The sequence below is a fragment of the Chionomys nivalis genome, chromosome 11 (genome assembly GCF_950005125.1).
Source record: "Chionomys nivalis chromosome 11, mChiNiv1.1, whole genome shotgun sequence".
In the NCBI taxonomy this organism is placed as follows: domain Eukaryota; kingdom Metazoa; phylum Chordata; class Mammalia; order Rodentia; family Cricetidae; genus Chionomys; species Chionomys nivalis.
In genome coordinates, this window is record NC_080096.1 from 18,100,299 (window position 1) to 18,124,073 (window position 23,775).

Sequence of the window (23,775 nt, forward strand, 5' to 3'; positions counted from 1 at the left end):
CCCACAGATGGGTAACTGAGGCACAGCCAGCAGAACTGGTTGGTACTCAAACTCAAGTATGGCTGTCCTCAATGTCCTTCTTGTCTTTCATCTTTGACATTCAGGATCCTCTGGCCCAGGCTCTTCTTTAGCCTCGAGGTCACTGGCATCATCACCAGTAAATATTTAAGCACCTAGTGCCAGATACAGGTCACCTCAGGTCACCCAGATGGCCTGGAGGGTTGGGCAAAGGGCACAAACAGAGATGGGATGTTTCAGCTAAGGTCTGAACGGAGGCCAGGCCGGAATGTAACGGTCCAGAAAATAACCCTGGGAGCAAATGAATCCTCAGGTCATCTCCTGGAGGCAAAGGATGAGGAGCTACTAATTCCAGCTCTAACTGTAGAATGGAACCACCTCAGGCCAGCTCTAGATGTTTCAAGTCTAATCAAAATGAGAATCTGGGCACCCCACTCTGTTTGTGTTTTAGCAATGGGGTCTCATGTAGCCCAGGCTGGCCTTGAACTATGTACCAAAGGGTGATGATCTTGAACTTCTAGTCCTTTCTGAATGCTTGGATTACAGGCATGCATTTTTAGTTTTTTTTGAGACAGGGTTTCTCTGTAGTTTTAGAGTCTGTCCTGGAACTAGCTCTTGTAGACCAGGCTGGCCTCGAACTCACAGAGATCTGCCTGCCTCTGCCTCCCGAGTGCTGGCATTAAAGGAATGTACCACCACTACCTGGCTACTTCTTAAATTTTTATTTCAAGAGTTTTGCCTTCTCAGGCGGTGACTCATGCCTTCAATCCCAGCACTTGTAAGGTAGAAGCAGGCGGATCTCAGTGAATTTGAGGCCAGCCTGGTCTGCAAAGCGAGTTCTAGGACAGCCAGGGCTACACAGAGAAACCCTGCCTGAGTGGGGAGTTTTGGCTGCATGTATGTGTACTATATGATGCTTGGGCATCATCTGTACCGTATGATGGGACTGGAGTAACCAGGTCCTCTGCAAATGCAGTTAATCTGCAAGTGCTCTTAATCACAGAACTATTACACACACACATGCACACACACACATGCACACACACACATGCACACACACACAGCAGTTCGTGGAAGGGACAGGGTATAGAGAGGCAGGACGAGCAGCTTTTTTTGTTTGTTTGTTTGTTTGTTTGTTTGTTTGTTTGGATTTTCAAGACAGGGTTTCTCCGTAGCTTTTTGGTTCTTGTCCTGGAACTAGCTCTTCTAGACCAGGCTGGCCTCGAACTCCCAGAGATCCGCCTGCCTCTGCCTCCCGAGTTCTGGGATTAAAGGCATGCGCCACCACCGCCCGGCTAGGAGGAGCAGCTTTTGATGTCTAAGGAGCAACGGTGCAGCCCTGGGGACTAGGGACTGGCATACAGTAGGTGTATGGGAAAGATAAGCTGAGCGTAAGACAGAGGGAGACAAGGATAGCAAAGCGAATCCCTGCCTGGACCATGATGTAGAGTCTGTCTGTGTTCATTTTTTTGTTAGTGTAGGCGACTTGCTGTTTCTCTGGACCTCAGTTTCTTATGAGGAGCCAACTTCTAATCATTTATGCTTGAACCCACGGGTCAGCACTGGCCTTGACCTTGGCCAGGGAAGCTCTTCTCTGCAGTGGGCAGCAGTTAGTGGCAGAGACTCACAACCTGCCAGTGTTGAGTGTAGGACCCTCACCCCTTAATCTCAAAGGGGCGAGAAGAAATTTCCTAGCAGAATGTTTTCCCAGGAAGATAGTGGCCTTCCCCTCTCCCACCCAGGAGATTCCAGGCAGAAGGTCACTTAGCCCAGCCAGCCAGTCACCTGGTGATAACAAGAAAACAAGCAGAAAGCTGACTTAGCAGGATGGGAGGGAGCAAAAGTCCTTGCACCTGTGCCAAAGCAGCTTCAAAAAGCCTCTTTGAGAGCCATCTTAGGGTTGGCAAGAAACTTAACTCTAGAGGGGTTAGCAGGTGTCCAGGGAGATGTCCCCAGCTGGTACCTTAGGCAACTAAGGAGAGGGAACCTGAAATGACCCTATCCTATACTGATGAATATCTTGCATATCACCTTAGAACCTTCATCTGGCGATGGATCGAGGTAGAGACAGAGTCTCAGTTTGGAGCAACGGTCTGAGCTCTTAAGGTCCAAATGAGGAGCAGAAGGAGGGAGAACATGAGCAAGGAAACCAGGACCACGAGGGATGCACCCACCCACTATGACAGTGGAACTGATTTATTGTGAGCCCACCAAGGCCAGCTGGTCTGGGTCTGAATAAGCATGGGTTGAAACTGGACTCTCTGAGCATGGTGGACAATGAAGGCTGATGAGAAGCCAAGGACAATGGCACTAGGTTTTGATCCTAATACATGAACTGGCTTTGTGGGTGCTTAGCCGGTTTAGACGCTCACCTTCCTGGACATAGATAGAAGACCTTCGTCTTCCCGCAGGGCAGAGAATTTGGACTGCTCTTCAGTATTGAGAGGGAGGGGGAATGGTGTGGGGGGAGGAGAAGAGGAGTGGGGATAGGGGGAGGGGACTGGGGGGAGGGGGCAATATTTGGGAGGAGGGGAGGGAAATGGGAAACGGGGAGAAGGTGGAAATTTTAATTAAAAAAAAATAAAAAAAAATTTCACAAGCAAAAAAAAAAAAGCCTCTTTGTAGTTATGCCTTTAAAAGCTTACCCCACAGAGGAAATACAACTCTTCTCTACCTCACTACAGCGGGGTCAGAAGTAGGTTCCAAACATGTTTGTATTATGATGATTAAACTTTGCTTATTACAGTCTGGGCCTCTCTGGTGGTCTCTCTCTGGGGGTCGTAATCTGGGCACAACATTGAGAATAAGTGACAGTTGATCGATCATTCAGTCACACACGGGACATTTGTATCACCACCACTACTTCCACTAAGGCTCAGGGGACATCTCAGGAGAGGGGGTGAAAAGAGACAGAAGCTTCTGGACGTGGTGTGGCCGCTGTCCTCAGGGGGGCTGTGACTAGCTGTCTTCTGAATGTGGTGTGGCCACTGTCCTCAGGGAGGGCTGTGACAAGCTGTCTACTGGACGTGGTCTGGCTGCTGTGATCAGCAGCCCCCTGCAGCTGTGGTTATCCATACAATGTCAGGGTTTGGTGGCTGGCCTGGACCCTCAATTATTTCTCTACCAGACCCCAACATAAACTATCTCTCTCTGGACCAGAGTGGAGGAGACGGGACTAAAGACACGACTCACATGGTTTCATCAGGAGGGAGATTCTCAGTGGTCCTTCATGAAGTCCTGAGTTCACATCTTGAAGAAATTTCTCATTTATTCTCCAAACAGCCTTTATACCAAAACTTAACTGAGAGTGAAATACATTAGCATTCTATCTCCTAGGTAACCAGGTGAATGGCCTTTTGTCATGTCCACAACTACCTGTCTGCTCTGTATGCTATTACAAAGAAAGGAGCAAAACATCCTGACCTTTTGTGAGGTTAGCGAGAGCCTGCCTGGCAGGATACATGACACGTCTCAGGTGTGGCCTATGGCTTGATGGCTTGGCTGCCATGCCATACAGAAATATGGGCCTACAGTACAAGGTTAACTCAACATGGTCAACAGTCCAGCAGAACCAAGAGGACTCAGTGAGCTATTGTATCTTTAAGGGGGTGGGGTGGGCAGAGGCGGGCAGATCTCTGTGAGTTCTAGACCAGGGCTACATAGTGAGATCCTATCTGGGGGGAGAGAGAACAAGAAGGCAGAAGATGTGATGGAGGGGGTAAGAGAGCAGGGCTGGTGTGGATATAATCAAAATACATTACTTATAGACATGGAATTGCCAAAGAATAGATGAAAGATGCCTGCTTTGTCTTAATGGAACAGACTGAATTAGACCCTTTCCATCCTAACTAGGCTGGACCCTCCAGTGCAGTAAGCCCAGTTGGAGGACCACAGGCAGGCAGACTCCACCCACTCTCCAAGCCTGGCAGAGATACACACATTGGCATCAATGAGCATCCCCACACAACCCTGCCAGACTACTCCCTCTACAGCAGGACACAGTGTGGCTGTGGAAATTTCCACTTGGTCCCTCTAGCCCAGCAGGGAAATGAGGCTGTCCTTTTAGCTTCCGAGTGGAAATTTCCACACACAGAGACACAGATATGCACACAGAGAGAGGGGAGGGGTGGGAAGAGAAGGGGGGAGGGAGGAAGGAAGAAAAGGAGAGAATGTGAGCTGGCAGGAGATTCAGTGACAAGGAGCCAAAGACAGACAGTGATGCTCACAGCGGGAGGAGATGTGGGACAGCTTCCGGTTCCTGCTACATGGAAGATAGTCAGGGGTCCAGGTATCTATCTTCCTTCTAGAAACACTGGATACGCTACCTGATACATATTGGAGCTCACTCCAGTTACCAGGGACACTGTTGCTAACAGGATAGACATCTCTACCTTCCTGAAGGATATCACAGGGGAGGGGGGTACTTAAGTTTCTCATTGCTGCAACAAGAATCCTGACCAAAAAAGGCTGCTTATGGAAGGAACCTCTATTCTGCTTACAGTTACAGGGCAGAAAAGGCTCGGAGGCAGGAGCAGCTGACTGCGTTGCTCCAGTCAAGAAGCAGAAAGTAGCTGGGCTTGTTTGTGCACCCAGCACTTGGGAGGCAGAGACAGGTGGATTGATGAGTTTGAGGCCAGGCTGGTCTACAGAGCCAGTTCCAGGATAGCCAGGGCTACACAGACAAATCCTTGTCTCAAAAAAGTCAAAAAAGAAGGAGGAGGAGGAGGAGGAGGAGGAGGAGGAGGAGGAGGAGGAGGAGGAGGAGAAAATAAGGAGGAGGAGGAGGAAGGAGAGAAGGGGGAGGAGGAAGAAACACGAAGCAATGACTGTGCTTAGCTCTCAGTCTTCTACAGTCTGGGTCTGGGTCAGCAGCCCATAGAATGGCACAGTTCACATTTCTTTTTTTGAGTCCCACCCCACAGTCCACACTTAAAGTGGAATTTCCCACTTCAGTTCACCCAGTCTAGATAATTCCTTGTAGCTATGCTTAATGGGTATTCACCCAGCCCATGACCTTGGGCTATCAGGCCTGGTAGAGGCAGAGTTTCTTGTTTGCTGACTTGACTCCTTTAAAAAACAGAGACAGGCGCTCGCAGGTCAGGTCTGCTGGTTCCATTCACCCCCTGTCAGAGCAGAAAACCTCAGCGGCTCTCTACCTTGTTGTTATTCATGAGTGTTCCCTACTAAATCTTTGATATCCTTTTATTCAGGTGCTCGTGGATCACATACCTCTGCCTACAGCTATGTCTAGAGATTTCTCTGCTCAGCAAATCTGGATCCTGTCAAGTGACAGTATTAACTGTAGAGGAGCGGGGAGCCACATAAATACTGTGAACAAAAGCACGGCAAGGTAGGGGACAAAGATGGATTCTGGGGTCGGCAGTGGCCGTGCTAGAGAAAGTCATGTGTGTAATAGCAAGGGAATAGCGGGTGCAAAGGCCCTGGGGCAGGGGAGGGCAGCAAAGGAAGAGCTTGGGGTGCTGGGAACCTGTGGGCCTTGTTATGGACTGGGTTTCCTGCTTGGTGCCATGGAGACCCCATGGGTGGTGTTTTTAGCAGAGGAGAGGCAGTGATCTTGGGAGACTTCTCAAAGGCTTCTTCCCTTCCTGTGAGGCCACCGTGAGTGTGTCAGTCAGTTGAGAAGGGATTTCTGGGAGATCTTGTGACCACCACACTTAAAGATGTGAGCGGCCAGCGCAGGTCCCTGCTCACCCTCCTCTCTCTATGACTCAGTTTCTGATGGAATGGGAGAAAGCAGCAATGACTGGCCAACTCAGGGCCCTTGGTTCCAGAGAGCAGCCCTCATCCATGTCACAGCCCTGGGCCTTCTAAGGTGGGAGCCTGGCAAGATCATGTTGGCAGATGACAAGTCTCAGGTGACAATATTGCACTGCAGGACCAAGCTGGGCACGACTCAGACAAGCCACATGGCTGCTCACTTCCTTAGCCCTTCTTGAGGCAGCTGTGGGAGAGCTGAATGTTCTTTCTTTGTGGAACCCAGGTACTCCCACACTCTAGGGAAGCACTCAGCCACACCCCAATCTGGAAACTCTTCCTAGCAGAACCTTCCTGAGCTGCCTCTCATGCCAAGTCAGCAAAGTCCAGAGGCCAACGGGGGATGTGGCCCTCAGTCTGGGCACCAGGTACCCACCTCCAGAGAGCCGTGCCGGTGGTATGGACAGATGTAGCAGGGACGGGTGCCACCCTGGCATGGTGCATGCAGGGTTTGGCACCTGCAGGCCCTGGGTCATCCCCTGAGGGTTGGGTTCTGACAGAGCTTTAGGAAGCAGATGTCAATTCCTCGAGGCAGCATGACGCCTGGGTGTCCGGTGATGTAAGGTGCTGTGTTAGCCAGCACAGTGAGCCAGCCAGAAACCCTGATCAACAGATTCCCAACGTCTCTCCTGCCCTATGCGTTACCGTGTCCCATAGCCAGTTTTGTCTACATAATGTCAGAGACAAGCCTAGCAATTTATTGGATTTCAATGGAACCTTGGGGTGGGGAACTTGGCTTTATAGGATCTCAAGACTGCCCATGGGATATACTCTGTCCAGCACAAGGGCAGAACCAGGGGGCTAGTGTGGAGGCTGCTGCAGCAACCCTGGTAACAACAGTGGGGGCCAGGCAGGGCATGGAGAAGAGGCAGGTGGTGCTGGTTTGTGTCCAAGTACACGGATGTCTTGTCCTTCCACTGCCAGCTCACTTACTTGTCTCCTCTGCCCTGCAGGATACATGACAGGCACTCCATAGTCACCACTGCTGTGGGACATTCTTTGTGAGTACCCAGACGGCTCCAACCAGGCCACACTGCTCCTGTTCACCACGGTTCTCAGAGCCTACCTAACCGCGGCATAGGTGCGGCTCGTGACCTCCCCAGCCTCACACACACACACACACACACACACACACTGCCACGTCTCCAGCTGGGCCTTCTACATGCAACCTTGGGTGCAACTCCTCGGGTATTATATCCACTTAAACAGAGCTCTTAAAGTTTGTACATGTATGTGCAGTCATGCACGGCTGTGCACCACGTGTGTGCAGGTGCCGTGGAGAACAGAAGGCTGATGTGTAGGACCCCTTGGAACTGGAGTTGAGGGCAGATGAGCCACTGTGTTAGGTGCTGGGAACTGAACCTGCTTCCTCCCAAAGAGCAGCAAGTGATGGTAACTACTGAGCCATCTTTCCAGCCCTGGCCTCCTTCTATTTTTTTTTTTTTTCCTTGAACAGCCCCTCATTGACTTGGAACTCACACTTTTTCTGCTAACTGTACTCAATCCCCACTTATCCCGCAGGACTCAGTTGCTCCCTTCTCTAGAAAGCTTGCCTGCTAGTTGCAATTTCTGGGCTGGCATCAGTCCCACCAATGACCCCGCCAGCCCCTGTCATACCATGAGGCTCGTCCACTGGCTGCACACAGACAGATCATGTGTGCTGTCCTGGGACTTGTCTTCCATTCCTAGCACCCTGCACACACTAATCATCTTTAAAAGCACATACATGAGTGAAGGGTGCAAGACCCTTTCAGGTGCCTGATCACCAACGGCGGGTGACAAGATCAGCCTGCGCCTAGAGCAAGGAGAGGGAGCAAATCAGGAGATGACGTGTTCCCTGGGAACAGAAGAGGCCCAGAAAAAGGTGGCAGGTAGAGGGAGTGCAGCTTCTGGAATCAAAAGCTCTGGGTTTGAATCCAGCACAGTCATTATTAGCCACATGACTGACCTCCATCTTCTTGTAAAATGGGGACAAGGACACCGCCCTCAGAGAGAATGTGGTGCGGTAATTGGCTCATGCAGAACGTTGGGAGAAATGCTGGTGATTCAGATTGCCTCAGGTCATGTGTGGGTAAGGACTGTGAGAGCATGTGTGCCCCACCCCACCTGGGACCTCAAACTCTAGCACCTAAGGAAAGTCGAAGTTCAGTGGTGCTGAAATCTGGTCTGTCTTCCAGATTCCACCAGAGGGCGCACTTCTTAAGGCTGGAGTTCTGTCTACTGCTTCATTGCTATTTCTCAGTTCCTGGGATAGTGTCTGCTACATAGTTCTGCGAATATTATCTTTCTTTTGGATTTGGGGATTGAACCAAGGCCTTATGAATTCTAAGCACATACTCAAACACCACCCCAGCCCTTAATATATTTTGAATGACTGAGTAAATAATTTGGTACAAGTAGGGAGCCCCTATGCTGCTGCTGCTGCTGCTGCTGCTTCTTCTTCTTCTTCTTCTTCTTCTTCTTCTTCTTCTTCTTCTTCTTCTTCTTCTTCTTCTTCTTCTTCTTCTTCTTCTTCTTCTTCTTCTTCTTCTTCTTCTTCTTCTCCTCCTCCTCCTCCTCCTCCTCCTCCTCCTCCTCCTCCTCCTCCTCCTTTTTCTTCTTGTATATGTGGTATGCTGTGTGTGCATGTGGATACGGACATGCATGTGTTTGGGTATACGTGCATGTGTGTACACATTCAAGTGGAGGCTAGAAGGACAGGAGGACTGGGTGTCTTCAGTTGCTCTCCATATTATTATAGTTATTTTTATTAGAGACAGAGACTCACTATGTAGCCCTGGCTGGCCTAGAACTCACTATGTAAACCAGGTTGGTCTTGGACACACAAAGATTCTCCTGCCTCTACCTCCTAAGTGCTTAAAGACTTGCACCACCATGGCCATCCCACCTAACTTTTTTGATACAAGTTCTTTCGTTAAACTCAGCTCATTAGCTGGGCTGCGGTGGTGCACGCCTTTAGTCCAGCACTTGGGAGGCAGAGGCTGGCCATCCTTGAGTTCGAGGCCAGCCTGGTCTATAGAGCGAGTTCCAAGATAGCCAGGGCTAGGGCTATATAGAAACCCTGTCTCAAAAAACCAAAAGAAAAGCAAAAAACAACAACAAACAAAAACTCAGCTCATCTATTGACTATACCGACCAACCAGGGAGTTCTAGGGAGTCGGTCTCCCCCTCCCCTTTAACCTCCCAGCACTGGGGTCACAGATGTGCCCCATGCCTGACTTTCAGTGTGAGTGTGGGGACTTGCTACCATGCCACCCCAGCTCCAGATCCACTGATGCTCTCGTCCACCTCGCACTCAGCCTGAATCTACTAACACTGGCTTCATTCAACAACAACGACCAGTCAACCAGGAGCCTAAATAGGGAACTGTATTAATTTGCCTCCTGCCTCAGAACCCGGCCGGTGAGTCCTAGATAACGAGGCAGCTAAATTATGTCACCAAGACCTTAGGTCTTTCTGTCCCCTGATTCAGTCACCTTATCATGGAACTTTACCTTCTTGGTCACAAGACGATTGTTGCACTCCAAGCAATATGTCTCTTTTCCAGGTAGGGCATGAGGACGGCGGGGGGAGGGGGGCCTAGACCAGGCTTGGGAAAAGCCATGCTTGTTATCAGGAAAGAATGTATCCCGGGGAGGCAGCTGGCAAGCCCACTACAATGGCCAGATGGAGCCCCAGCTTCTCTCCCCAGCATGCTCCCCACTGGCTCCAGGTTGGATTTTGTTTGTGGGTTTTTTGCAGCAGGGTCTCCTGTAACCCAGCCTGACCATAACTTGTAACTCTTTGATCTTCGGATGCTCCCTCCTGCACACATACACACCCCCTGTGCTGCTGCTGCTGCCAGCTTATACAACACTGGGGATTGAACCCAGGGCCTTCGTGTGCTAGAAAAACACTCTACCAAGCTTTATCACCAACTCACGCTGGCTTTTTCATGACAGCAACAGCGCCTCCCTCCAGTCCTTCATGTCCCCAGGTGAAAGGCCAGGACCATCTCCAGGCCTATGACCACTGATAATCTCGGCATCTGTCAGCTCAGCCTAGATCTGCCCTGTCTCCCTTCAGTGTTGTCTAGGCTGTCCTCCCTTTTTCCCTCCCCTCTCCCCCCTCTACCGTCTGTTTCCCTCACAGTGGCAAGATCCTATGCACAAAGTATGGTCACATCATTCACTGTCGAAGCTCCCAAAGGCTCTCCTCACTCAGACTGTCCCAGATCCCCTCGCCCTGGACTGCAGGCTGCCAACTGGCCGCCCTCACGCACAGACCCCTTGTTCACTTTGCCCAGTTATCTGGCTCCCTCCTCACACCTGCTGGTTTCTGCTTGGGGCCTTTGCACTCACTGGCTCCTCTCCCCACCTCCAGGGAAGGGTCTGAGCTCTTCTCCCCTGCCATCTTCCTCCTTGTTCTCCCCACTCACCGAAAGCACTTCTGTCAGCCTTCCTCACCAGAGCATAAACCAGGAGGCACGGCCTCGTTCTCCCACAACATACTACCAGGGCCCAGAGCTGTGCTTGGCAGGAAAGATGGTGTGTGTGTGTGTGTGTATGTGTGTGTGTGTGTGTGTGTGTGTGTGTGTGTGTGAGAGAGAGAGAGAGAGAGAGAGAGAGAGAGAGAGAGAGAGAGAGAGATACCATAACCGAGCAAGTACAGAGGCTAGCTAATCTCTTAGGGAACTTTCTATCACTTGGAAACCTGAAGAAGATTGGGGAGTGGGGTGGGATACACATGTCAGAACCAGAAGTAATGAGGTTCCCCCCCATCACCACCCAACCCCTGAAGCAGGGGCAGAATCAGGGATGTTTGAAAAAAGAGGACTGCAGTGGCAATCTGCGGGGGTGGGGGTGACAAGGGCAGAGGAGACAGTAAACATGGGTACCAACCACATCTGACATACTAAATCTGAACCAGAAAGGGACCCAGGAAACAAACTCAGAGCCTGAGCATGTGACTCCAACCTTCAGTTCCCTGTAAACCATGAGATAGGATGAGAGAGGATTCACATCACAAGGCCATTTCAAACATTAAGATGGCGTGTGTTGGCTGAGCATGGTAGTGCACGCACGCCTTCAATTCTAGCACTTGTAAGGCAGAGGCAGGAGGATCACTGTGAGTTTGAGGCCAGCCCGATCTACAGACTGAGTTCCAGGACAGCTAGGAATGTCTCAAAAAAGAAACAAAACGAAACAAAACAAAACAACCCCCCCCCAAAAAACCCAAACCTTAAATATTATGAATATGTAAATCAGTAAGAGCTCAGAGAACCTGATGTCATAAAAAGAAAGAAGAGAAAGAAAAACAAACGCGCATATAGCACAGGCTCACAGGGACAGTGGGGTCAGGTGGACTGGAGCGCATCCTCTCAGAGGAGGCGTAAAGCACTCCAGAGTCAACCCTTCCCTCCAAACTGGCTTTGAGTACTCCTGTTCTAACTCACTCTGAAAAGACCAGGCTGGCCTTGAACTCATAGAGACCCACCTGCCTCTGCTTCCTGAATGCTGGGATGAAAGGTGTGCACCACAATACCAGTCTTACAAATATTTAAGTCTCAGGGAGAGCAGAGACTCCCAGAGGCTAGACAGAGGTTCAGATGAGTCCAGAAAGCCTGCTGCAGAGAGGTGAGCCTCTGGGCCAGTGCAGTGGGCTATGAGCCTGTTCTCCGTGACGAAGGCAAGGGCCTTCCCATCAGGGGCAAGCCGAGAAGACCCATGAAGCTGTGAATCAGTCACTGGTGGGGGGAGAGGGCAGGCAGGTCCTGGGTGTCATCTCCTTAAACCTAGCACCCAGCTCCTCCCACCCAGCTGAGGGGGATTATGATGCCCGAAGCCCATACAGCTGTTAGACCAGACCTTGAATCTCACTGTCTGTGACTCAAAGACAATTTGTTTGGCTGCTGTATGGAAATTGAAAGGTCTCTGAGGGACCTTTGCTAACTGGCTAAGACAGATGAGAAGTCCTTTCTGTAGCCCAAGGTTTCTCTAAGAGGGTAGACTTCACCAAACCCCAGGGGGCTTACCAGCAGAGGCCAAGGTGGGGATTGAAGGAAAATGCGCGCCACCTGAGGCAGAAGGAAATCCTGCAGCCGCAAAAGCCTCAAGACAGGTGTCTCCCCAGTCCAAGATGAGCCAAGAGAGCCTGCAGCCTTAGACAAACACCCCAATGGTCACTCATCCACATTTGTGCCCCAGGAGTGCACAGCGCAGGACTTAGGAGTCCCCACCTTGGGTTTTGAGACAGAGTCTCCCACTAAACCTGTAGCTTTTAAATTAGATTGAGGCCAGCGGCCGCAGGCCTCCTGCAGGTGAGGGCTTGTGCGGGCCAGTAAGTACACCTGGAGGAGGGGGGCTGTGGTGCACAATTCCTGCCGCCAGGGGGCAGCAGCCGCCAGGAGCTGGCTGTGGGTGGGGCTGTAAGCCAAAGCTAACCGTTTTTTTCAAGAAGCCTAAATCAGATTCTTCTGTGGAAATGTCGGTTAATTCAATCATTTAAGACACAGCATGGGCCAGGAACATGCCTGCGGACCGTTGCTGGCTGCAGACCACCAACCTGTCAGCTTTTGCCTTGGGGGGTAGGAGGATTCCATTACAAGTTGGGCACCTCCGCACCTAGTTGGCAGAGCTGAGGCAGAGGCAGCTTTTTGCCTCCAGAAAATTCAAGCGACTCTCCATGGGGTCCACAGGACAAAGCGGGTGACCTGAGGTGGACTGTGGGAATCATTAATTCAGCACTTTTTTATTTTTACATTTATTTCCTTGGTGTATTTGTGGATATGTGTAGGTGCAGGCTGGGGTTTCTGGGGACTGAACTCAAATTAAAAAAAAATTAAAAAAAAAAAACCGTTTATTTACCTAGCTCTCTGGCCCCTTCAGCACTTCTTAAACTAACATCTCACTATAAGCCAGGTTTGAAGACTCAGTGGGACTCGTGTAAGGACGGCCCTTGCTTGCGTCCCAGCTGGATATATGAAGGGGATAGGTAACACTGCATTTGTTAGGTGCAGGGTCACAGAGGCTGTTAGATCCGACCCTACCACTTTGGACAAGTGGCCTTGAGAGTTATGCGTGGGGGGGGGGGTTGATGAGCTCACGCAAATGATCAACTGTAAAGTACAAAACTCTGTGAGAGCTTCGGGAGGCGCCAAGCTCAGCAAGGAGAGCCCTCCAGCCCCCAAGCACAGTGACTACCTGGGCTTTTTGTCGGTGGGGAGAGTAAGGAGACGGCTGGGGCTGAAGTTCTGATCCAGAAGCCCCTGTATCCCCTGTAGTCAATCATCGTCTCGTTTGTCATCTGCAGAGATGACAGTCACGGGGCATCTGGCTCTTTCCAGACTGTGTGTGCGTGCGTGCGTGTGTGCGTGTGTGTGTGCTCACGCGCGTGTGTAGGGCCGGGGTCAGTCTTGGGTGTTCCTCCTCAGGAGCTGTCCACCTTGGGATTTGAGACAGGGTCTCCCACTGAACCTGGAGCTCTTTGATTAGGACAGACCTAGCTTGTGTCTTCCCTTATAACCATCTTGTCTCTTGGATTTAGGGGTCAAAGATGTGGGTATAACCCAGTCATGTTGGCAAGCGCCTGCCCAAAGTGCTACCTTTTGGAGCCCATCAAATCCTACAAGTAAGCTTTAAAAATCTATATGCGTGTCTGAGTCTAAAACTCCTTCCTGTGCCTTTTTAAATAATTTTTTTTTTGAGACAGGGTGTCATGTATCTCAGGCTGGCTTCAGCCTCATTATATAGCAAAAGATGCCCTTGAACTTCTGATCCTCCTGCCTCCGCCTCCCCGGTACCAAGATTACTAGTGCGGACTACCATAACACCTGATTTCTATGGTCCTGGGGGCAGAACCCAGGGTTTCAAGTGCGCGAGGCAAAGTCTCTGCCAACTAAGCTCCACCCCCAAGCTCTGCTACCTCTAACGTGCAGAACTCAGACTTCCACTGAGAGTGGGCCCAGCCACAAGGATGCTCAGGCCTCGGTGGGCACGTGAGCAGAGGCAGCTGTCAGGAGACTCCTCTACCAGCAGCTTTTGGGACTCAGGTCCAGCTATTGGAGGGGTCACACTCTCTGGTCACAGCAAGCTGGCAGTCTGCCCAGCCAGAAAGTCAGTCTTGGACCTGGCAGGTAACTTCCAGGGCACCTATCCTAACCTGCACCCAAACAGGAAAGCACTTCCGTGCAGACAGAGCTTGTCTTCTGATTATTCTGAATTTGAGTTGTGAAGGCAGCTACGCTGCAGGAAACCTACCTGGAAAGGTCAGCCAGCACTGGGGATCACAACTCTCCACTGTGAGAACATGCAGAAGGCAGGGGGCGCTGTATGAGGTGCAGGGATTGACAGAACCTCTTTCCGCACACGCCGGAGTAACAGGAGGATTGGGAATTGCCTTTAAGGGCATGGCCCTGGCTGCTTTTAGAGCTTTCTCCTGGTGGAGTCTGGATGCAAGGGTAGGATAGTGGGCCATCCCAGGCTAGAGGACACTGGGCCGCCAGGTTCCCCATACCTACCCTCCTTCAGGCAGCCCAGGGCCTGGAGTGGACTGTTACAGGTTCAGGTGGGACCTGTGACCTGCTTCTGACCGTTCATTCCTCTCCCAGTCATTTACAGGACAATGTAATGATGGTGAAGTGACAATGGAGGCTCTGGTGACCCTCCACAGGCTCCAACAGTTGCTGTCCTTTCCCATGTCAGTTACCGAGTGCTTTTTCTCTTCCATTTCCCGGGTTCAGCAGCACAGTCCAGGTGGCTCCTCACTGTAAGGTTCATGAACCCATTTCTCATTTATCTGTCAATTTTGGTTTTTCCAAGACAGGGTTTCACCACCTATCAGTCTGTCTGTCTGTCTATCTATCTATCTATCTATCTATCTATCTATCTATCTTTGTTTTTCATTGTGTAGCTCTGGCTGGCCTTGAACTCAGAGATCTGCCTGCCTCTGCCTCCCGAGTGCTGGGATTAAAGGGGTGTGCCACCACTGCCCTATATGGACCCCTTTAGAGCCCTCCAGCACCCCCAACCATGGGCTCATCTTAATCTAGTCACTCCCCTGTATTTTCTCTCTTAAAGATCCATGCCTTTAATTCCAGCACTTGGAGATGGGGGCAGGTGGGTCTCTAGGGAGAGCCAGACAGTGGTGGCACACGTCTTTTAATCCTAGCACTCTCAAAGCAGAAGCAGGCTAACCTCTTGAGTTCGAGGCCAGCCTTATCTACAGAGCGAGATCCACAGTAGCCAGAGCTACACACAGAAACCCAGTCTTGAACTCCACCCTCTAAAGCAAACAATCCTTAGGGAGGGACAAGTCTCATTTCCACTCAGGACGAAAGGAATGCTCCATGGTGGAGGCCCTGGTTATAGTCGATCTACTCTGACCTAAAGAGGCAACGTCAAGAGAGAAACGCTGGCACTTGGCTCTTTGGGTGAGAGGCAGGCTCCTGAGGCAGCTGAGCACCCAGGCCTAGGAAAAAGCCCTGACCCCTCTGGGGTGGAGACACCCCTCAGCAGTGTGCAGCATCCTGTGACTCCCAGCACAGCTTTTTAAAGACCATGACCCCCATGACACTTTTCCACAGGGATACCGGCAGGCACAGCCAGCAGTCTTGTCCCATCCATGAGATACGGGCCCAGGAGTAAATGCTTTCCCTAAGGTCAGGGCTCCTGGTTTTATGTTTAGATGCATCCCTGCAGCTCCCTGGAACAGTGCTGCCGTGCTGAGTGCGCACTGTGGTCCTGGGGCCATTGGCTTGCTGTTGACTGGGGTACGTCCTTCAGACCCACGTAACCCCTTTGCTTTTTCCAGACCACTCCCTTTTCTGCTTATCTTTCCAACAGAAGTGGTAGCATCTATAGGTGACAGACGTTACTGCTAATTCCTCCCTCCAGGCTGCCTCTGAATTCCACCTGCTCAGTCCTGACCAGCTCGCCTAGGCCAGCCTTCAGAACCTCTCTGTGGGGTACCTCGGCACTTATGCAGCCACACCCGACTGTTTCTCAGAACTATGATAGTCTGCCTTCTGCACAATTTGAAAGTCAGCTTAAGGCACACCAACACCGCATAACCATGCCCAGCTCAAGAGCAGAAATGGATCAGTCATTGCTAAAAACAATAGTCATGATTATAAATCAGTGTGCCAAATATACAGCTGTTCTAACCATCTCGCCACAGTCAAACCCCATTTCCCAACCTACTCTAAGACAGGAGGCCCTGTGGCTCTCACTCATATTTGGGGAAACACAGTGAAGTCGGGGTTGCAGAGGTACAGTGCAGTCTCGGGGAGCTCCACTTCTTTGTTTAGAGTGGGGCTTGCTCTGTAGCCTAGGCTGGCCTTCAGTTCCACAATACCCTCTCGTCTCTGCTTCCCAAGTGTTGAAATTACAGGCACAAGCCATTAAGCCTGGTCCCAAGGCACTGTTAGCCCTCCCGCAGGCAGGCTTACTGTGCATGCTTCGCTTCTAAGAGCTTTTATGCCGTGAGGCAGCTAGAGTGTATGTAATTAAAGCTATTTCCCAAAGGGGATGGAAAAACTGCCCAGCCTTTCCCTGACCTGAGGGGCAGTGTGGTGTGCTGACAGTAGCGACAAGTGCAGCCTCTGGACACAAGGTGTCTGCCTCGATGGTCCTTTCAACACACAGCTCGCAGGTTTCATGAGTATTTGGAATTTCAGGACCTCACTGAGAAGGAAGGAGCATTAGCTGACACCTCTCCCCTAACTGTCCTGTTAAGCAGAGAAACCATCGAACACCCTAAGACCTTAAGGTCACAGCGAAACTGTGCTCTAGAAAACACCATTTGTGCCTGTAGTCTTCCTTTTTAAGGGGAACAAAACATTGCTTGTTTGCACATAAACATCTGAAAGAAAATAACAGCTGATCCGGGTGAGGCACCACACAAAGCCCTGATTGTGGAAGGACAATTCAGAGACGGGGAGCAGAGAAGCGGCTGTCTGCAGCCGTCACAACGGGTCACTACCTGAAGAGAAAGGAGTCACTGCCACCAACAGCACTGTGCAGTTTATTAACCATTCAAGTACAGTAGCATCTGATAAGATTGGGACAGAATTGGGATCGCAGGTGTGAACAGATATCAGCATCTAACAGGTCGGAAGAAGCCACTACACTCCTCACAAATGTCTTCCACAGAGGCAATACAGTACTAGCCATTAACCCAGCACACCGAGTGTGCTCAAGTGGAAAAGATGCAACGAGAAAAATAGCTACATTAGAAAGACCAACACTTTAAAAAAGAGTAAAACACTTTCAGTTTCTCCCCTTGAGCCCCTAAAACATCTCACGGTCTGGATCTACCTATACGGTCCTACATCAGCTTCTAGAATATTTGTCAGGAGGGAAAAGTAAAATGACACTGGCCAGTACAGTCTTTGGATATTTAGGAAGGGGTCGGGGAGAAAAGTCAGTTCTCAAAACAAATTAGTCAGCCTCGGTCTCATCCGCAGGGTCTTTGGATTCTTTGTTCTTCCGCACCTCTTCAACGTGCTTGTCCTAGAAGAAACTGTGTGTAAGTGTCATCTGTCAAATCATTTGCTGAGCCCTGTCCTGCCCACCCGGAGGTGCAACACAGCCTCAGTCATTAACAGGCCCTGAGAATCCCATGACATCATCATCTTCAAACCTGCTGGGCCTCTTGGGATGACAACAGCTAAACCTCTAACTGCTCTTCCAAGGAATACAAAATCACGCTGAGAAGTCTAGAACATTCTTTTTTTTTTTTTTTTTTTTTTTGGTTTTTCGAGACAGGGTTTCTCTGTGGTTTTGGTTTCTGTCCTGGAACTAGCTCTGTAGACCAGGCTGGTCTCGAACTCACAGAGATCCGCCTGCCTCTGCCTCTCAAGTGCTGGGATTAAAGGCGTGCGCCACCACCGCCCGGCTAGAACATTCTATATTAAGATGAACTTCCTTCTTACTGAATGTGATGACAAAAAGGAATCAGTCTTATTTTATCAAGACAGTTCAAGCTCCTAACTCCTCCATAAAGAGGACACTAACCTTCTCTCGCAAACGCTCCAGCTTGGCAGCCATCTGCGCCTCCCGGTTCTCTTTGTTAGCTTCCATCTTGTGGGTGAGCTTCTCCTCTGCCATCTTGCTGAAGTTGTTGTTCTCCTCGATGGCTTTCTGCAGCACCTCCTTCTCGTGCTCCCGCTTCTCGGCGAGCTGCTTCAGGACTTCCGCCTCATGAGACTGCAAAAGAGTTCAACAGCCCTCAGAAGCGCCTCTGGCATTAGCTAGAACTGCGACAGAGATTATCGTCAGGGGACGGGAAGAAGGAAGAGACCCTGGAACTAATGCTCAAGCGAGGAGCTGAAGTATCTTCTGAAACAGTAAAAAATTGCCTTTGTTTTCCAACCAATGTTTGTATTTACTTTGGAATACTGTTCAGGTTTTTGTTTTTGAGACAAGATCTCATGTAGCCTAGGCAGGCCTGGAACTCTCTATGTAGCAAGGGCTCACAGGAACCTATGATCCTCTTGCGTTTATTTCCTGACGTTGGGATTATAGCCATATACCGCACCAACCTAACTTGTCTAGATTTTATAAGGAAATCCCTCTATGATGCAAAGTACTTAGAGGACTTGAGTAATCTACTTAGGAATCGCACTTTAATGAATTTCTGCTATTTAACTCCAAAGGTTATGGAAAGAAAAGGGCATTGTCAGCTGGCCGTGGTGGTACACACCTTTAATCCCAGCTTTCACAGACAAGAGGCAGGTGGATCACTGAATCTGAGGCCAGCTTCGTCTACAGAGTGAGTTCCAAGATAGCCGTGGCTACATACAGAATCCCTGTCAAACTTTTAGCAGTGGCCAATGAACAGAGTCAGACATATTTTGAAGAATGAACTTGCAGGGTCTGAGCGCAGGGCATTCGCCACTGGTTTTGCCCATTGTCTTCCACAGCACCTTTATCCGGATAGGAGGTGCACTACTTAGGCCGTCACTTAGTACGGGAAAACTGCGCACAAGGCCCAGCTTTCCTGTCTAGTCTCTGGTTATACTGCTCCCTCCTACCCCATCAACTCCAACCTACATCAAAGAGCAGGCAGATGGCACACCAGGCTTTGTGCCAAAAGCTTTTCATTTGATTTTTGGAACAAGGTCTCAGACTTTAGGCTGGCCTTGAACTCACAACCTTCCACCTCTGCCTCCCAAGTGCCGAGATGACACAGCACCAGGGACTGAACTTGGGACTTCATGCATGCCATGCAAGCACTCTACCAAGTGAGCCCACCCCACAGCCAGGCTGATCTCCAACTGGGTAGGTAGCAAAGGATGATCTTTAACTTCTGGCCCTCCTGCCTGCATTCCCCAAGTACTAGGACTGTAGATACACCCAGCTAACAGCCCGTTCTCAGACAGTAAGTGCTGACAGCAGGGTTCAAGAACTGAAAAGGACACGTGCTCTGGCAGAAAAATGTACATGTACATGTTAGACCACAAATTATCCCGGGGTGCCCATGTGGGATTGGCTATTACTTTACACTTTACCTTTTTGTGCCTTAGTTTCCCCAACTTAAAATTATATCCACTCACCTAAATCATAGCTGCTGGGGAGATTTAATGAAAATTTATGTAAAATTCTTTTGTTTATATTTTACATGTATAAGTGTCTTGCCTGCATGTAAGTGTACTGCAGCAGGCCTGGTGCCTGTGGCCAGAAGAGGGCACTGGTCTCCTGAAACTTGAGTTAGGACTGCTGTATGCTCCAGGCAGCTGTATTGGTAATGGAACCCGGGTCCTCTGCAAGAGCAGCAAGGTTTTTAACTGCTGAGCCATCTCTCTAGCCCCCATCTAAAGTCCTTAATAAGAATCCTGCTAAGTGGATATTTCTGGGAAATGAATTGATCATCTTAAATTTCCAGTTATAATTCCATTTCTCAACTCTTTTATAATCATATTAACAACTGTTAAATTTTCTCATTATTTTATGTGTATGGTCTGTGTGAATATATGCACATGTGCATGTCAGGCCTTCAGAGGCCAGAAGGCGGCATCAGATTCCTTAGAACTAGAGTTCCAGGCAGTTGTGAGCCACCCAACCTGGGTGTTAGGAGTCACGTTCTGGTCCTCTTCAAGAACAAGCACTATTCACAGCTGGGCCATGTCCAGCCTCTCATTGGGTCTTATTTACTTCATGTGCATGGTTGTTTGGTTTGCACATCTATGAGTGCACTACTTGTATGTGTGGTGGCCATGAAGACCAGAAGGCACCGGATGCCCTGGAAATGGAGCTATAAATGGTTGTGCGTCACCATGTGGGTGCTGGGAACCACACGGAAGGACAGCAGTGCTAACTGCTGAGCCACTCCTCCAGGCCTCACTGGGATTCAAAGATGGTCCTTAATAGCAGAATTGTTTAGAATGAGAAAGAGTTACAATGCCACATCCCTGGAAGTTTGAGTTTTTATTGCTTAGCTCCTAAAAAGCAAAACTAAGGAAACAAAGAATTACCTGCCAACAAAAGCCCTGCATTTCAAAGAGGAAAAGCATGAGCTTCCGATGGAATATGGTCTTAGGTGGAATTCTGCCTCCAGCACTCAGGAATAGGACTTTAGGAAAATGACTTAATACCACCACTTTCCAGTATGTTAGCCGAGACAGTTCCCACCATGGAGGCTCCATTTGTTAGAGAAAGCTCGAGTCAAGGAGCTGGATCCTGATAGGAGCTCGTTAAGCAATGGCTGCTGCTTTCTTCCAACCATCGATGGCACAGGACCTTCCCTACTTACGATCACAGGATAACTACAATTCTTTCTTCCTTTCTCTGAAAATTAAGTCAGTTTGCCTCGTTACACTATTAAGTGTCCTGTCTCCTGTAAATCGTCCAGTTTACCTTGCGCCGTTCTTCTGCAGCTTCTAATTTCTTCTGAATTTCCTCCAGGGAAAGATCCTTCTTCTTTGGGGGGGAAAGGGGGAAATCGGGGACAGATTCTTTTGACCGAGGGCTGAGAATCAGCTCAAAAGCCTGGCCGGAAGCACGCTTCTCCAGTTCTTTCACCTGAATATCTGGAGTTGATCAGATTTATGATAAATGAGGAAAACCCAGCTTGCTTATTAAAATAAAGAATTCTATACTTTTCTAAAAATCAACAATGTAATAAACCGAATTGAGGCTAGGCTGTAGGTAAGAAATCAAATAATCAAATCTCAAAAAAAAAAAAGCTAAACTGGGCTAACAAATACCATTGAGGAGGAATTAGTATTTGACAACCATTTTATTAAACAAAGAATGAAGTAAACCTCACAATTTTGCTTTGGACCAAGACAATTTATCTAATTATAAATGATGATGAGCTTTCCATATATTTATTCAAATGATAAAATTCTTTAATTGCTTTTTTATTGTAAATTCAGTTTTGAAAAAAACACAAATGCCCAATAAAAAGCCTAAGACCTGCACCACTTCCGATTCTAAAGCAGTAAGCCCGTCCGTTTCAGCTTTTCTCAATCAATTACCTACCAGACGATGCCATGTCGAACAGAAGACAAGAGACTGGCCGTGCACCCTCTACAATCCACTGGTAAAGAGAGCCCTGAAAATTATTTTCAAAGCACGCAATCAATTTCTCTGTATTTCTATATGTGAGCAGCACAAAGGAACCTCAAATCACACCCATGACAATGTCAGGAAAATCGTTAGGTGGAATCAAGTGACATCATAAAAAAATCCATCTAGAAACACCGAAACATATCGGAAAATTTAAACTGAATAATATTGGCAGCAGAAAATTAAATGATGTTCTTAAAAGAAAAAAAAAACCTGTAATATTAAAATTGAGGTTCAGTCACAGGGTTGAAGGATTCCTTCCCATAACCTCAATTTTTTCCCATCCAACGTAAGATATTCCAGATTCAACCCAACAATGAGATCGGAGCCATCTTAATTCTGTGTACAACTCATTGTGCAATTGAAATACCCACCCTTGCTTTGTCTGTGTCTGTCATGGTGGAGAACACCCAAGCTAGCAGCCAATGGTATTCAAGTCCCATTGTTCCTAGGGTTTAAGCTACTCGCCTAACAGTGGGAAAATGAAGTTTTATGAACCTCTAGGCTTCTTTTGACAGCAGGGTCTAGCTATCTAGCCCAGGCTGGCCTTGAAATTGCAATCCTCTTGCCTCAGCCTCCCCAGTGTAGAAGGGTGGGGTTTAGCCCAGCGGGTTAGCAGTGGCTTAACATTTGCAAAGCCCTGGGTTCGAGGACCACGTGAAGGGGATTGGGGACATTATTCTGAGTGTTGGATTAGATATACGCCACCACACCCGTCTTAAGTTTGTCTCGTTTGCAGTCCTATTTCGCAAAAAAAAATTTTTCGACAGTTGTCGATTATTTTCTAAAGAGATTTCCATTCTTTTAGGCTCGAAGCGTATGATTAAAGGTTCCAAATGCTAGACATTGAATTCCAAGGCACCAAAAAAAAAACGTCTAGCTGTAGCACAGCACCCAACGCAGCACCCACCCAGCATGGGCGTGGTCCTGGCCCGGGCGGGCAGGCTTGCGGCCCGGGCCAATCAGAACCCGCCCTACGCTCCGGCCCCTGGCCCCGCCCCTCTGCTCCCCGCGCCTTTTCGAATCTCCGCGAACCTCTCCACACTCGGGAGCCCGCGCGCGTGGGCAGCGACAGGATGGGCGGGGCTAACGGTTCTCCGGGGTGGCCCCGCCCCCCTCAGGCTGGCAGCGCGCGGCCGTCTCCTCCCCCCAACTCCCGCCAAAAATACCTCGCGGCTACGCAGCCCTGGGGTGGCTGCAGCGGGATCGGTCGCACCACCTCCACCCCCCCCAGCTCGAGTCCCCAGAGCTGCCCGCGACCTCCGCCACCGAGCCCCGGGAGCCCGGGCGGGCGCCGCCCCTCAAGAGCACGGGCGCCCACAGCCTTGCTCTCCATCAGACAATGGGGACCCCTGAAGAGCCGCGCCCACCAGGCGGTAGAAGCAGGGACGGCCCGCGCCCCTATTGTCTCCACGCTCGCACCCGGGTCTGAACCCCACAGCTGGCCGCGCCCCCTCCCCACCAAGCCGCGTCCCCAGGGACCAGGGACAAAAGCCGAGACTCCGCCAGAGCCTCACACAAAAGACGAACGCCCCCCGCCCGCCAGGTCTCGGAGCCCCCGCCTCTCCAAGCGTCTCCCGTTGGCGGCCCGCCGCCTTCCTGGATGGTCCCTATCCTTCCATATCCACTGCCTAAGCCAAGCCAGGACCCACCTGCTCGCTCCGAGTCGCCTGGCCACACTCTGAGCACCAACAGACCTGGGCGCGCACAAAAGCGCCAAACAGCGGCACGTGATCTAGCCACGGGGCTCCGCATTGGCTGAGTCTGACGGCACGTGCCGGTCCCACCCCCAAGCCTGGAGTGCCCCGCCCCTCTAGAGCGGCGCATCTTGGGAAGTGTAGTCCAGGCCAGTGGGGCAGGAGGACAATGCAAGGGGTGGGGTGTTCCGGAGGGGCTTCCTCCAGGTGTGAACCCGGGCTGGACCCCGGGTCTCTGCGCGGAAAAGCACTTGGCTGTGGCCGCAGGACTAATTCGGCTACGGGACTACATCTCTAGGAAAAGAGCAGGGCGAGGCACGGCGCAAGGGAGGGGTCGGTCCTAACCTACTTTGGTTTTATAAACCTTGACCGTCTGCACTCCTTCTGCTGACCCGCACGAGTCAGGTTCGCTTCCTAGGCAGTGTCCCTTTTGATGCCACACCCCGCCCAAGACAGTGCCTCTCCGCCCTCCTCCACGGTCCTCTACCCTTGGCGTCCTACCACGGACACACGCCAGATTGTCACCTGTGATGCAACATCGCAGTCGCTAACCCATTTCGTGCTGACAGGTCACGGGCGTGGTCCTTCCCGCGTCTATTTGCATTCTCCCCCTTCCTCAACTTCCCGAACTGGGAACACTGGGATCTACGCAGGGCTGCGTGAGGCTCTGGAATCTGATCTTGGGTCTAACAAAGCTTTAAAGCTTTAAAGGCAGACTCCATCTGCCCTGCCAAAGC

General features: G+C 50.2%; 1 protein-coding gene across 1 annotated transcript; it reads right to left on the minus strand.

The window, feature by feature from the left end:
* Nucleotides 1-16,771: 16,771 nt before the first annotated feature.
* Stmn1 (stathmin 1) lies at nucleotides 16,772-23,066 on the minus strand. Its single transcript, XM_057785181.1, has 5 exons — nucleotides 22,994-23,066; nucleotides 21,255-21,327; nucleotides 20,628-20,800; nucleotides 17,787-17,978; nucleotides 16,772-17,282 (listed from the first exon to the last, which is right to left on the minus strand). The coding sequence occupies exons 2-5, from the start codon at nucleotides 21,265-21,267 to the stop codon at nucleotides 17,211-17,213; spliced, it is 450 nt and encodes a 149-aa protein (XP_057641164.1). The 5' UTR covers nucleotides 21,268-21,327; nucleotides 22,994-23,066; the 3' UTR covers nucleotides 16,772-17,210.
* Between the last annotated feature and the right edge of the window lie 709 nt (nucleotides 23,067-23,775).

Bases quoted from the DNA above. Each gene is read 5' to 3' on its own strand.
- Stmn1 (XM_057785181.1), bottom strand. The intron at 17,979-20,627 runs GTAAACTGGACG...ACTCTTTTGCAG, and splicing joins CTGCAGAAGAACGGCGCAAG to TCTCATGAGGCGGAAGTCCT. The intron at 17,283-17,786 runs GTTAGTGTCCTC...AGTTTCTTCTAG, and splicing joins TGGAGCGTTTGCGAGAGAAG to GACAAGCACGTTGAAGAGGT.